This window comes from Lotus japonicus, chromosome 1 (assembly GCF_012489685.1).
Source record: "Lotus japonicus ecotype B-129 chromosome 1, LjGifu_v1.2".
In the NCBI taxonomy this organism is placed as follows: domain Eukaryota; kingdom Viridiplantae; phylum Streptophyta; class Magnoliopsida; order Fabales; family Fabaceae; genus Lotus; species Lotus japonicus.
In genome coordinates this window covers 49,169,938-49,182,663 of record NC_080041.1, presented here as the reverse complement: position 1 = coordinate 49,182,663, position 12,726 = coordinate 49,169,938, and the positions used below count along the sequence as shown (strand labels likewise).

General features: G+C 35.5%; 1 protein-coding gene and 1 long non-coding RNA gene across 5 annotated transcripts; both read left to right on the top strand.

The window, feature by feature from the left end:
• The first annotated feature begins 966 nt into the window (after window positions 1–966).
• On the top strand, window positions 967–7,684 carry LOC130743478 (GDSL esterase/lipase At1g74460-like). The gene is made up of 5 exons (XM_057595759.1): window positions 967–1,337; window positions 4,572–4,702; window positions 4,825–5,064; window positions 6,842–7,091; window positions 7,226–7,684. Exons 1-5 carry the CDS (start codon window positions 1,100–1,102, stop codon window positions 7,471–7,473), a joined length of 1,107 nt encoding a protein of 368 aa, XP_057451742.1. The 5' UTR covers window positions 967–1,099; the 3' UTR covers window positions 7,474–7,684.
• A 1,301-nt stretch (window positions 7,685–8,985) lies between these two features.
• Window positions 8,986–11,797, top strand: LOC130743358 (uncharacterized). 4 transcript variants are annotated; one of them, XR_009021484.1, is made up of 6 exons: window positions 8,988–9,463; window positions 9,624–9,723; window positions 9,871–9,948; window positions 10,143–10,329; window positions 10,418–10,505; window positions 11,536–11,797. It is a non-coding gene; the product is annotated as an uncharacterized LOC130743358 (long non-coding RNA). The 4 variants fall into 4 exon arrangements; XR_009021475.1 differs by having other exon boundaries at window positions 8,986–9,723; window positions 10,031–10,329; XR_009021467.1 differs by having other exon boundaries at window positions 8,989–9,723; window positions 10,172–10,329.
• Window positions 11,798–12,726: the final 929 nt, after the last annotated feature.

The window sequence follows — 12,726 nt, the reverse complement described above, 5'->3', positions numbered from 1 at the left end:
TTTTGTAAGTGTAAATCGAAGGTGTGTTCATTCACTCTTCATCTTCTTCTTTGCGTTTAAGCGTTTCACACTTATTAGTAAGGCACATCAGTTTCACACTCTACGGTGTGATTGCACCAACTGTTGAGAATTTAATTTTTTTATTAAAAATTGGTTTTAAATTTTTTTCCATTTCGCACTCATGAGTGTGAAACACAATTTATTTTCACACTAAAGAGTGAGATTGCACCAACTGTGATAAATTAATTTTTAAATTTTTTAACTTTTTTTAAATTTTTTTTCCATTTTGCACTCATGAGTGTGAAAGACACATCAGCTTCACACACTTGAGTGTGATTGTACCATTTGTTGAGAATTTAGTTTTTTAAAGGGGGAACATAACAACAATTTCGCACACTAAAGTGTGAAATACAAACAACAGTCAAAAAATGAATGTTTCATATTTACATAGTGCGACAAGTTTCACATTCACTAATTGTGAAATGCTTAAAAGCAAAGAAGAAAATGAATAGAGAATGAACACACATCCAATTTGCACTTGCAAAGTGCGAAACGAAACGCATAAACTCATAAAAATAGAAGATGAAGAGAGAGAGTGAAGCATGATAAGATATAGAAAGATGATGGTGGTCGAGAGGTTGTTCAAAGGTAGGAGAAGGAATGTTTGGAATGGAATTAAATTTTAAGGGTATTTTCCTCATTTTGGATAAAAGGATGATATTAAAACAATTGGGGAGGTATTAAAATTAATACCCCTAATCAAATTATGAGTTGAAACATAAAAAGCCAAAGAAAAGTTATGACCCACGTATGCGGTCTTAAGTCACAAAAATATTGTAACAGAACATACGGGTAGTTGTAGTAGGTTTGAATAAGTAATAGTTTGTTTATCAAACCATATCTGCTTCAATTCCCTCTATTGCCCATGGCATATATATTTTCTCATTGCAGCCAAACAACCTTACCACATAATTGATTTCTACTTCAAAATAACAATTAACCCATGTGCTTACATCATTATTAATAGACCAATTCTGCGGAGCAGAATTGCTATAACTACTTGAGAAGATAGAACTTGAAGAGACATCACCATACAAACATGAAGTTTGATCTGGTGCTAGTTATTATAGCAACCATCATTTTTGGAATTGGGTTTGAAGGATGCGAGTGCAAGATTGTGCAGTTCATTTTTGGAGACTCTCTGTCGGACTCTGGAAATAACAAGTACCTCTCCAAAAGCCTTGCTCAGGCAAGTTTGCCTTGGTATGGTATTGATATGGGAAATGGGCTCCCTAATGGGAGGTTCTCTAATGGCCGCACGGTTGCTGATATAATAGGTAATTGGATCTTTCACTTCTTAATTAACATGCATGCACATAGTTTTCTCACTTTCTGCTAGGGGGCTCTGATGAAAGGATTAGGACCTCTGATTGATTACTGTTTTTGTAAAACAGAAAAAAGAAACTTATGTGGTATAAACAATTTGAAAAAAGATTTAATTTGTGTATACACTCAGTGCAAAAAGAAAGTAACTGCTTTTGAATATGTGGGGTTAGATGATTATGTTTTGTTTTTAGTTTTCAAGTCACATGTCTTTCAAGTTTGCAAATATCCAATTCAAACAATTTTTTTTTTCATTCTTCCAAAAACAAGTTTCAATAATTGTTTCTAAAAATAAATTTTAAATTCAAAAAACTGAAAAGAGAATCAAACAAGCCATAGTATTTTCTATACCAAGTTACACCTGCAAAAGGAATTAGTGGTGGTTCAAAAGGGACAAAAAGAAGGTTTTTGATATTTTGTTAAACAATATGTGAAATTAGATGTTTTATTTTTATTTAGAGATAAAAGAACTTGTCTTATTGTAAGTATCTTTCAGTGGGGTTGTCTAAATGACTCATGCTAGAAATTGGGTTATATAACCCAATGATGAAGTGTTCCAATCATATTGCGACACATGTCTTTATAATTTCCAACTAATTTCATTATTATTTTTATTTTTATAGTTTTATGTTAGTCACTTTATTAAGAGTTAAATATGTTTTTAGTCCCTAAACTATAGTGAATGATTGTTGTTGGTCCCTAAGTAAATTATCACAACACTGCATCCCTCAACTTGTTGAAATATGAGATTTTCATTCCCATTTGACTGATTATGTGGAACATTTAAGTTTTTACTGATGTTATCTTCATCCCCAATCATATTATCCTCATCTTCAACTAAAACCCAACTAAAACCCAGAAACTCAAAATTAAATTCAAATTAAACACAATCTTCAAGGGAATTAGATTTCCCACCCCCTGTTTTAGATTTCCCACCCCATTTAAAAGTGGGGAAAAACCAATATTGCCCCTCCGTGTTTTAGTCCGAAACTTCAACCTTCGGATCAGTACGAAACTTCATCCTTCGGATTAGTATGAAACTTCAACTTCCGAACACCTCTGACAGATTCTACCACCTTTTTCAGCACCATTACTCCATAGCTTCACCTACCTCACCACCATTATGGCCTGCATAAACTCCTCAACCACCCCCCATTTATGGCTGAACACACTGTTTGGATTGGTCCTCGTGTTATTACCAACTTTGATTTAACATACATAACAGAAGATTGATAATATGATTCATGTTTGTAATGTTGTAACCATGTCTGTAACCATATTATTAGCAAGAATATTTTCCTTCAGTATTGTAACGAGGTCTGTTTGTCCCATATTATTGTCACTGCATTTTCACGTTTCTGTCTTTGTGACAGTATCTGGTTTGAAAGATCCGAATCTTGAAGTTTCATATTAATCCGGTTTTTCAACTCTCGGACGTCTAAAAAAGGGGGGTGGTAAATTTAATTATGAAGCAGTCCGAAACTTATAGTTCTGGATTGATCCGAAACTTAAAGTCCTGGATTGATCCGAAACTTAAAGTCCTGGATAGATTCGAAACTTAAAGTCCTGGATAACTCTTACCAAGCAGCAGAATGCAGTAAGTTAAGACCAAACCAAAAGGCATATTCATCAATTACAATCTCAACCACCACCACAATTACAAACCAAACATTTCAACCCAACAATTCGTTAGGCAAGTCCTCCAAGACGGCCACGACACCGATCATGTTATTTTAACTGTAACTAAAGAATCCGAACTTTTAACTCTCGGACTAGTCCAGAACATCAACCTCTGGACTGGTATGGAGGTTTAAGTCCCGGAGGATAGTCCCGACATTTTTTTAAAAAGGCTAGGGTGGCAATTCTAAAACAGGGGGTGGGAAATCTAATTCCCAATCTTCAACCAATGACACCACCTTGTCGTCTCTTCCTTTTTTTCCTTGGCTGAATATATAAAGGAAATCCAACTCCAACTCTTCCATTTCCAAGCACAATAACAGATCTGATAATACACTAACAAATCTACATAGCAGAAATCCAAACAAAGCAAGAGGAAATACTCGTAGTCACAAAGCACGAGGGTTGATCCTCTATGATTTCCTTCTTCCATCCTAAGTTCATCTCTCTATGGATCATCAAAAATAAAATTGCAGAGGCTCGTTTCTCCCCCTCCCACTCTCTATCTCTCTGACTTTCTTCCTCTCCTTCTGAATCACAGATCTGAAAACCATATCCCCAAACCCACTAAAGTTGCGATCTGGGTTAGCAACGGCTTGGTACGGTGGCTCGAAGGCGGCTCACGACATGGTGGTGTTGACTCTGGTGAGGTGGTGTGACGGCTGGTTCGATGGTGATTTCTGGTGCGGTGATCGTGGGTTGCGTGGTTCCAGGGACCTGGAGGTGTTCTTCCTTTGTTCTAGCTTTCTATTGCTCAGAACGTTCTTCAATTTGGGGGAAAATTCTGTAAAGAGTTTATGGGTTTAAAGTTTCTTTCCCTCTTTATTAACTGGTTGAATCTCATTTTACATAATTCTCTTTGTCATTTTTTAATCCTAGATTTCGTTAGTGTTTTCTTCTCTATTAGTCAGATCGTGGGTTGCGTGCGTTTGATTTTGAACTTGGTTCCTGAATTAATTTGGCAGGAATTCTTTCTTTGCGATCAAGTGAACTTGATTTTTACGTCTACTTGATATGTCATTGCCAACAATTTTTTATGAGTCAAACACACACTATAGTTCCTCGTATTAGTACAACTTTGAAAATCTCACATTTCAATAAGGTAATGGATGCACTACGGTGATAATTTGTTTTAGGGACCAACAACAATCATTCACTATAGTTTAGAGACTAAAAATATATTTAACTCTTAATAAAGTGAATAATATAAAACTATAAAAATAAAAATAATAATGAAATGAGTTGGAAATTATAAAAACATGTGTCACAATATGATTGAAACATTTCATCATTGGGTTATATAACCCAATTTCTAGTATGGGTCATTTAGACAACCCCTCAGTAAATAAGAAAGAATATGACATAATAGAATCTATATATTCTGTTTCGTATTTGGTGTACATGAAAGGTAGAACAATATAATAAGACATGTAAAAAAGTAACACCTTTGTGTTTTATTGTCTCCCTTGTATCAAATTCACCTTACACAATATTGATACATACATGTTTAGGAGACAATATGGGGCTTCCTAGGCCTCCTGCATTCCTGGACCCATCTTTAAGTGAAGACATTATATTGGAAAATGGAGTGAATTATGCTTCTGGTGGAGGTGGCATATTGAATGAAACTGGCGGATATTTTGTAAGTTTGCAAGTGTAATTTAACTCTGATACTGTTTGAAATTTAGATATTTAGAATTTAAATGGCAAGACACTGATATATCAACTAATTTCAATGAAAAACCATTACTCATCCTCTTGCAGATTCAAAGGTTTTCTCTCTACAAACAAATTGAGCTGTTTCAGGGGACACAAAAACTAATTACTAGCAAAATTGGAAAAGAGGAAGCAGAGAAGTTTTTCCAAGAAGCTCGTTATGTTGTTGCTTTAGGCAGTAACGATTTCATCAACAACTACTTGATGCCAGTTTACAGTGATTCTTGGACATACAATGATCAAACCTTCATGGACTACTTAGTAGGGACACTAGGAGATCAACTGAAGGTTCATTTAATTAAATTTTCCACCATAACAAATTCATTCAATTCTGTCTTTTAAATTTCATTTTGGCTTTTAATAGAATTCGGGTTAGAGATAATTTTATCTCAAAAGTTAACTTAGAGGTAAGAGATTAGCGAATGTGAGACTTCTAAACACATCCGTTCACGCCAAGGGTTGAACATTTGAACTGTGAAATTTACATGAATAAACATCTACGGGTAATCAATATATATGCGATCTCCAATAAATGAGTTTAGGATAGCCTCTAATATCATATTATGAACAAATTATTCCAAAAACTTAAGGGCCCATTTGGTACAACGTATTAAGCCTGATTGTATAAGCTTATACAATACGTTATATGCTTATCAGGTGTTTGGGCTTACATCGTATTGGATAACTTTATCCATCAATCTCTTCTAATACATTAAAATGATGGATAACTTAATACATCACTCAAAAGGAGGATAAGGCCTGATAAGTTTTGATGTATTAGCTACTTAAAAATATTTCCAACCCTAGCCTCATTCATCTATCATCACACGTTCTCTTCTTCCTATGTGGCCTTCATTCATCTTCTTCCTCCCCTATTCCTCTTCTTCTTCCTCTTTTCTATTTTTTCTCCTAGCCCCTTTTCCTCTTCTTCCTCCTTTCACCTTCCTCTCCTTTCACGCTGTTTCCCCCAACTAGAAATTTCTCTTTCTGTGAGATCTGTGGCTCTCGAACCAGACCCAAAACCTCCACAAAATCACCGCTTCTAACCTGCAACTTGAAGAGGAACAACCCAGGAACCCATCGGACGAAGCTCCGCCGCGATCTGGACGCTTCCCCGGTGAGCAAATCGACCTGCAACTGACGAAATCCCTCTTCTCCAACCTCCATTGGCCGCGAAAACGTCACCATAGTAACCAGATTGAAGAGAGGAACAATCCCTTTCTGCATTTTCATCTCCGGCGAGTTTCTCCGCCGTCATCAGCCTTCTTCTCCGGCGAAGACCCGCCGGAAAATTTCCAGAACCTGATTTCTGTAAGCTCTCGACCCTCTGGGCTTGTTTTTAACCTCATATCACCAAGATTCAAAGAAAAATAACATATTTCTCTATGAAATTTGTGCCTTAGATAGTTTGGAGAGAAACAAGCTTGATCCATGGCCTTTGGAGATGCATCGGAAAGGTGTGGTTTTTAAGGGAGAACAGATGGGAGGTCATGCTTGGAGGATTGGCACATGTTCTGATTTGTATTATCTGTTATTGTGCCATTGAGCGTGACTGTAGCTTGCATATCCCTTGGTTTTGATCAATTACTGTTTAGGACTAGGTGTGGCATGTTATTTTAATTGATGAAAACTATTTCTATATTGCTATTAGGAAGATTGTTAAATTATTTCATAGTTCAAATCAAGAAAATATTTTGGCAAGTATTATAAAATTTGTTTAAAGGGTACTTTTGAACAAATATTTAATTTTTATACTATCCATCATTATTTATGACTTCACCAAACATATGATTATATTAAGTTTAACAATACGACATGTTATACAATGTCACACCAAACATTGTATAGTATTAAATTTTTATCAGGCCTTATACTATCAGGCCTAATACAATCATGTCTTATACTATCAGGCCTTATACTATACAGCATACCAAACGAGCCCTAAGTTATTGAATAAAAAGCACATGAATAATTTTATATCATTATTTCTAACCCCTTCTAATATTTAGTTTTTTTCAGTAGAAAGTTCTAACAATCTTTTCAATTGTGATTTTATAATAAATAGATACTGCATAGCCTTGGAGCAAGGCAATTGATGGTGTTTGGGCTGGGCCCAATGGGCTGCATTCCCCTGCAAAGGGTTCTTAGTACATCTGGGAATTGTCAAGAGAAAACAAACAACTTGGCTCTTAGCTTTAATAAAGCTACAAGCAAGTTAATATATGACTTGGGAAAAGAATTGCCCAATTCAAGCTACAGATTTGGAGATGCATATGATGTTGTTCAAAATGTGATTAGCAACCCAAGCAAGTATGGTAAGTATGTACAGATTTTACTTTTTCCTTGCCAATTTGATGCATAGATCATTGTATGAAACCTTCAAATTAGAATGCTTACATAGTGTTTGATATATGTTCGCTGAGAAATTTTTACTACAAAAATGATGTAGGATTCGAAAACGCAGACTCACCCTGTTGCTCGTTCGGGAGAATTCGACCGGCTCTTACTTGCATCCCTGCATCGACGCTGTGCAAAGATAGAAGCAAGTACGTGTTTTGGGACGAGTACCATCCCTCAGACAGCGCAAATCAACTAATTGCGAATGAACTCATCAAGAAATTTGGATTTAAGCGTGTCGATGAAACCGGAGGTCCATCTCCATCACCTGACGTTGCTCCATCTCCGGATGATTCTTGATATAACACAAGGTTTTCTTGCCTAATGCTTTGCTTGCTTTTGTTTGTAATGAAAGCAAGTTTGTTTCTGTTCCTTGATCAGTCTGTTATACTAATTGTCTTGTTAAGGTTTGAGTTTGTCAATTGTCATGAATGATAAAGAGTAATATATAGTAACAAAGAAACTTGTGTTATTCCCATGAATGTGAAATTATATATTAAGCCCGATTCTATGTGTGATGTCTGCTTTAAATTGAGCCATAGTGGCAGCTCATAACTCATATTTTTGGTTGATGGAGAATTATAAGTTCAAGCTAAAGCCTAATGACACTTCTATTTATAAATCCCAAATAGAGAGATGCTAATTTCCTCTAAGCATTTGAAGGGCAAGGGATGCAGTCTATATTCTAGCTTCAATTGTTGAGCTTCCACTAATTTTTTGAAAGTTGCTTTCATTAATCAAATAGAAGACATCAAAACATCCGAACGAACAATAGAAAAGAGTTTTGTTGGGACTTCTTCACCCAAACCACATTGGCAAAGGTGAAGCATTCCCAGCAAGAAAGCCTGCAGCCCTATCTGGAGATTTCACTGTTTCTGATCAACTTTTTATTTGTTTAAGATTTTTTTTCCACTAGACTGCGTTTTTAGGATGATCTTTTTTATGCTTGAAAAATAAAAATTACTTTATTAACACCATTCACAATGTCTTTCCGAAAATACCTTTGTGCTAAGTTTACATGAATTCAAATTAAGAAGCATAATAAAAAGCGTGATATATGAGACATATCAAGTGAGATGAGTGGTTTATATCAATGATCAAGATTAGATGTCATTTTTAACATCTCACAGTGACCTTTCTCACCTAGCCTTTTAATTCACGTCCTTTACATTCTTCTTCTACCTCGCACCATTTTTTCTTCTGCTGTGGCAGTTCTTCTTTTGTTCTCGCGTTACGACGATGTCTCTACTTCGCTCCACCCTCTAGTTCTCTGCTTCGTGGAACAAGAATGTCACCAAATCACAGGCATTGAAGCAAAGCACGAGAGGGTGGAGCGAAGCAGAAACGTCATCCCGCACGAGAACAAAAGTAGGTGTTGTCTTTGCGGTGAGATGTTTGGCTGAATGTCAAAGAGCAGAAGAAGAACAACCACAACCAGAAGAAATAACAGTGCGAGGTAGAAGAAGAAAGGTAAAGGACGTGAACTGAAAGGCCGGGTGACAAAGGTCTCGTGAAATGTTGAAATTGACATCTAATCTTGACCATTGATATAAATTTAAGAACCACAATTCAATGATTTTATCTCACACATTAAACAACTCCACTTACTTTTATATATATATAAAAGCAAAGTTTTGTAGCCTTGGGGGCAAAAAACTCCTTCAATAATTTATTCCAATAATTATGAAAGTTGGGCATGGATATTTATGTAAAAAATCATTTTATTTCACTCAGGTTTGATCTCAGCCGTTCATTCATATCATTTTCACTCCTTCTTTCATTCAAGTGATTTATTAAATTTCTGAAACGCTTTTCAGTTTCAGGAAAATACAGACGCTTCCCCTTTCACCTTAGCTTCTTCCTTTAATCCTTCTCTCAGCCGTTTCTCTTTCAAGTTCGTTTAAAACCTTCTCTCTCAAACACTGATTTTCCGTGTCTGCCTCTGATTTCCAGCACCTCCTCAGCCTCCTTCCTTCGCCGCCGTCAAGTTCCACGATCCTGTCCCGGACCCCGTCGCGCTCAATCCAGAGTACCGGCTGCGTGTACCCGTTTCAGATCGGGTTATCGGGTCGATAATGTCAACCCGTTGAGATTAAGAGGCAGTTTCAGCGGTTGCAAGTTGGGGAGAGTGATTATCGGAGGAGAAGTGTAGATGGGTTTTCCGGAGGCCTCGCCCTTCCACCGCCGTCTGGAACACCCTCATCATCGGCTTCATCTACGACCAGAAGCCCCTCGACGCCCTCCTCCTCTACGCCCACGTGAGAGCCGCACATGATCCTGCGCCGTTTAGGTATTACGTATTTGATCTCTGGCGGTGTTGTGCTATTAATTTAGAAAGAAATTATCTGATTTTGTTTGTGATATGCTAGGATTCAAAACTGATATCGTTTCCCTTTTTTCCTGATCTGATATCGTTCCCTTCTTTTTTTTCCCTGATTGTGATGGAGAAGATGGCTAAGGTTTGGCACCGGAAATAGTTCCTTCAATGGTGGCTGCTGGCTGGGTGCCAGGGTTTTCATAATCGATTTGGGTTTTCCTGCAATTTTTCAGGTTTGTTTCTCTTTCTCGCATCTGTGATTCGTTCTACCTTCAAGCATCCATTCGTTCCCTTTGTTTTTTTTTCCCAGTTCGTGATGGAGATGATTTTTGGCTAAGAAAATTTGATTCAAATTGTTCACTGTGATTCCTGTCCTGCAGATTTGGTGCGCCTTTGCTAGGATTATGGGGTTCCAGTTTGTGCATTGGTGTCATTCTTCTACGTTGTTCTTGATTATGGTATTGAATTTTCTTTCCCTCTCTCTCTCTATTGTTCCTGAAAGGCCCAAATTTTTTTGTCTCTGATGTTTGATTCCCTTAGTTCGTAGGCTACTGTTATCTGGCTGATAGTAGAATTAGGACTATCTAGGTTCAACATTACATTCAAACAGTGACAACTACAATCAACTACTATGGCCCTAATATGAATTCAGAATGTTACTTTCTTCCATGAACTACTCAGATCTTAAACTTTCAATACCGCTTAAAGAAGGCTGAAGAACAAGAATGCCATGTGGTTTGGTTTGCTTTAAGAATGATGGGTTGACTTATCAATTATTTGGCTGATACTATTTCGCATAAAAGTTCTGCCCAATCTTCACTGAGAAATGTTGAGGTTAGGTAAGCAATTTTGTTCTCTACCCTTATTTTTTCGTTTCAAAAATTAATTGAATGTTCGATCGTGAGATTCTGAGTCATGATGTTGCAGGTTCTGGGGCTTGCAGGGATGATAGTAGGGATTGAAAATTATAAAGAACTACACATCTACATGCTTAAGAGAAAGGCATGCAATGAAGGTAACTGTTGGATTTTTTACATATTAGAATTCTCTGTGTTTTATGAAACTCTGTATTGGTTAAAATTGTTGCAAAATAAGGCTTGCTTTCAGAGCATGAACTAATTCAGCTATTTGCTAATCAGTAGGCCTTTTTTGCTGAACTCGGAAAATTGTTGTTTTTTTTTTTGTCTTTGTTCCTCTCTTTTTTTTGTCATCTATTTTTTTCTTCTATTTGGTTATGTTCAGATTTTTTTATTTCTATGATTTTCTTTCTCTTAGATGAAATGGATTGCATGCTTCAATATGGCAGCAACATGCCATGTAACATGATGTTTTCTGCACTTGCTGCCTCTTACCTTTATTTCTCAAATTGTGAAATTGCTGGGGTAGCGAGTTATATTATGCAAGTTTTAGTGAATTAATATATTCTTAAATACTTTGAATGAAATCTTATTCATTCATATTTGGAGACAAAATGGATTTCATACAGCTTTAGTGGCAGGTTGCATTGTTTTCCATTTTTCTATTGCAAACATCATGCTATGCTCTGTGGTTGCTTTAATGATCTAATCCATTAGTAGATTGTTGAAATTTTAATATGAATTATGGTGTTGGTATTTTGGCCTTCAGTTCAAATGGTATACAAAAGATTTGGAAATGGGCTAGCAATTAACATAATCCTACTGGAAAGGGAGCTTTTAAGCAAATAATTACTTCCTGTAATCCTTCTTCAGTCCTTTATTTTCTTTATACTATCCATTAGTTTTCCCTTTAAATAGAGAACATGATTTTGAATTGTATGTTATTACAGGCTACTACCCATGTTGTTCCACATTATTGCCTACCCAACAATGGTCTTCTTATGAGTTATGACTAATGATATCGTGTGTCAACCTTGAAAATTAGCTAAAAGATAAAGGCATCTAATGTCATTAACATAAAGTTCTGCAGAGAAGTATATCGGAACTAACTGATATCAATTCTGCAAAGATATAAACCTGCAAGTTGGGTATAGTATGAATACTTCTCTTTTTGCTTTATTTTGGCAGATAGATTGCATTGAGTTGGGTCATTGGATGCTATAAGAAGATATTCAAGATAATGAAACTAAGTTGCTGCAACTTGGATCAGTTTCCACTGTGTAGAATATTTTTTTTGTAGGATGCAATGTACAAGAACAATTATCTAAAAGGAAAATTACTTAGTTTGTACTTGGTACTTGAGTGAAGAGACATTAAGCAGTTGAAATATATAGTTATACATGTGTACTTTGAATGTGTAGACTGAGTATTAATTAAAGCATTGTAGTGATATCTCTTTGTTATACTTAGTCCCTATTAATAATAAACCCCAACTTACTCATTATGAATCTTATTTTGATGAGTCAAGTCAAGTGTAATTTTGTCAGGAAAGGCCACCAATTACTTGACTCCTCGAACAATCTTTTGCTTTGGTCACCGGTTGGTTAGGATGAGGCCACTGGCTTGATGCTTAGGTAAGGGTGATCATTTTAAGTATATGTTATGAATGAAGTACTAATCTGCATTGATTGCTGAGACAATTGGTCATAATTCCTTCCGTTCTTAGTAGTAACCATCATATATATGTGATTTGGGAAATAAATGATCGCAAGTATACTAGGAAATATTGGTTTTATCAAACTAAATATTTGTAGGATCATATGATTAATTGTAAAACTCCAAGTACTCCTAAAATCAAATGAAATGACTAGCTTGGGGAAAAACTATTACTAAGTGTCTTTAATTAACTCATATATGTGAGTTGAACTCTCTATAACAAACTATTGAATTGTTATATAAAATAAACTAATACTTAGATAAAAAACATAAAATAAAATATAATTATTACGTTTCTACAAAATAAAATTAAATACTTTGATCGCAAAAAAAAGTTTCAAATATATGTTATCTAAATTTATTTTAGTTTTTGAATTCATAAACGTTCTTTTAATAAACGTTACATTTTAAAAAAACTATCTTATAAACAAAAAAATGAATCATCTTTTAACACTTTTTTAATATAAATCAGAATTTTTAAAGGAAAAAATATTTATGACCTACAATATGAAGTGTAGGTAGAGATAGAGAAGCAATAAATTATCAAATTAAAATAAGATAAGTTAAAATGACTTGCAACTTGCAAGATGACACCGGTGTCATCTGAAATGCATAAGCATGGAAGAATACCACTTTTTTGAAATGGGAAGACTAACTATTCGA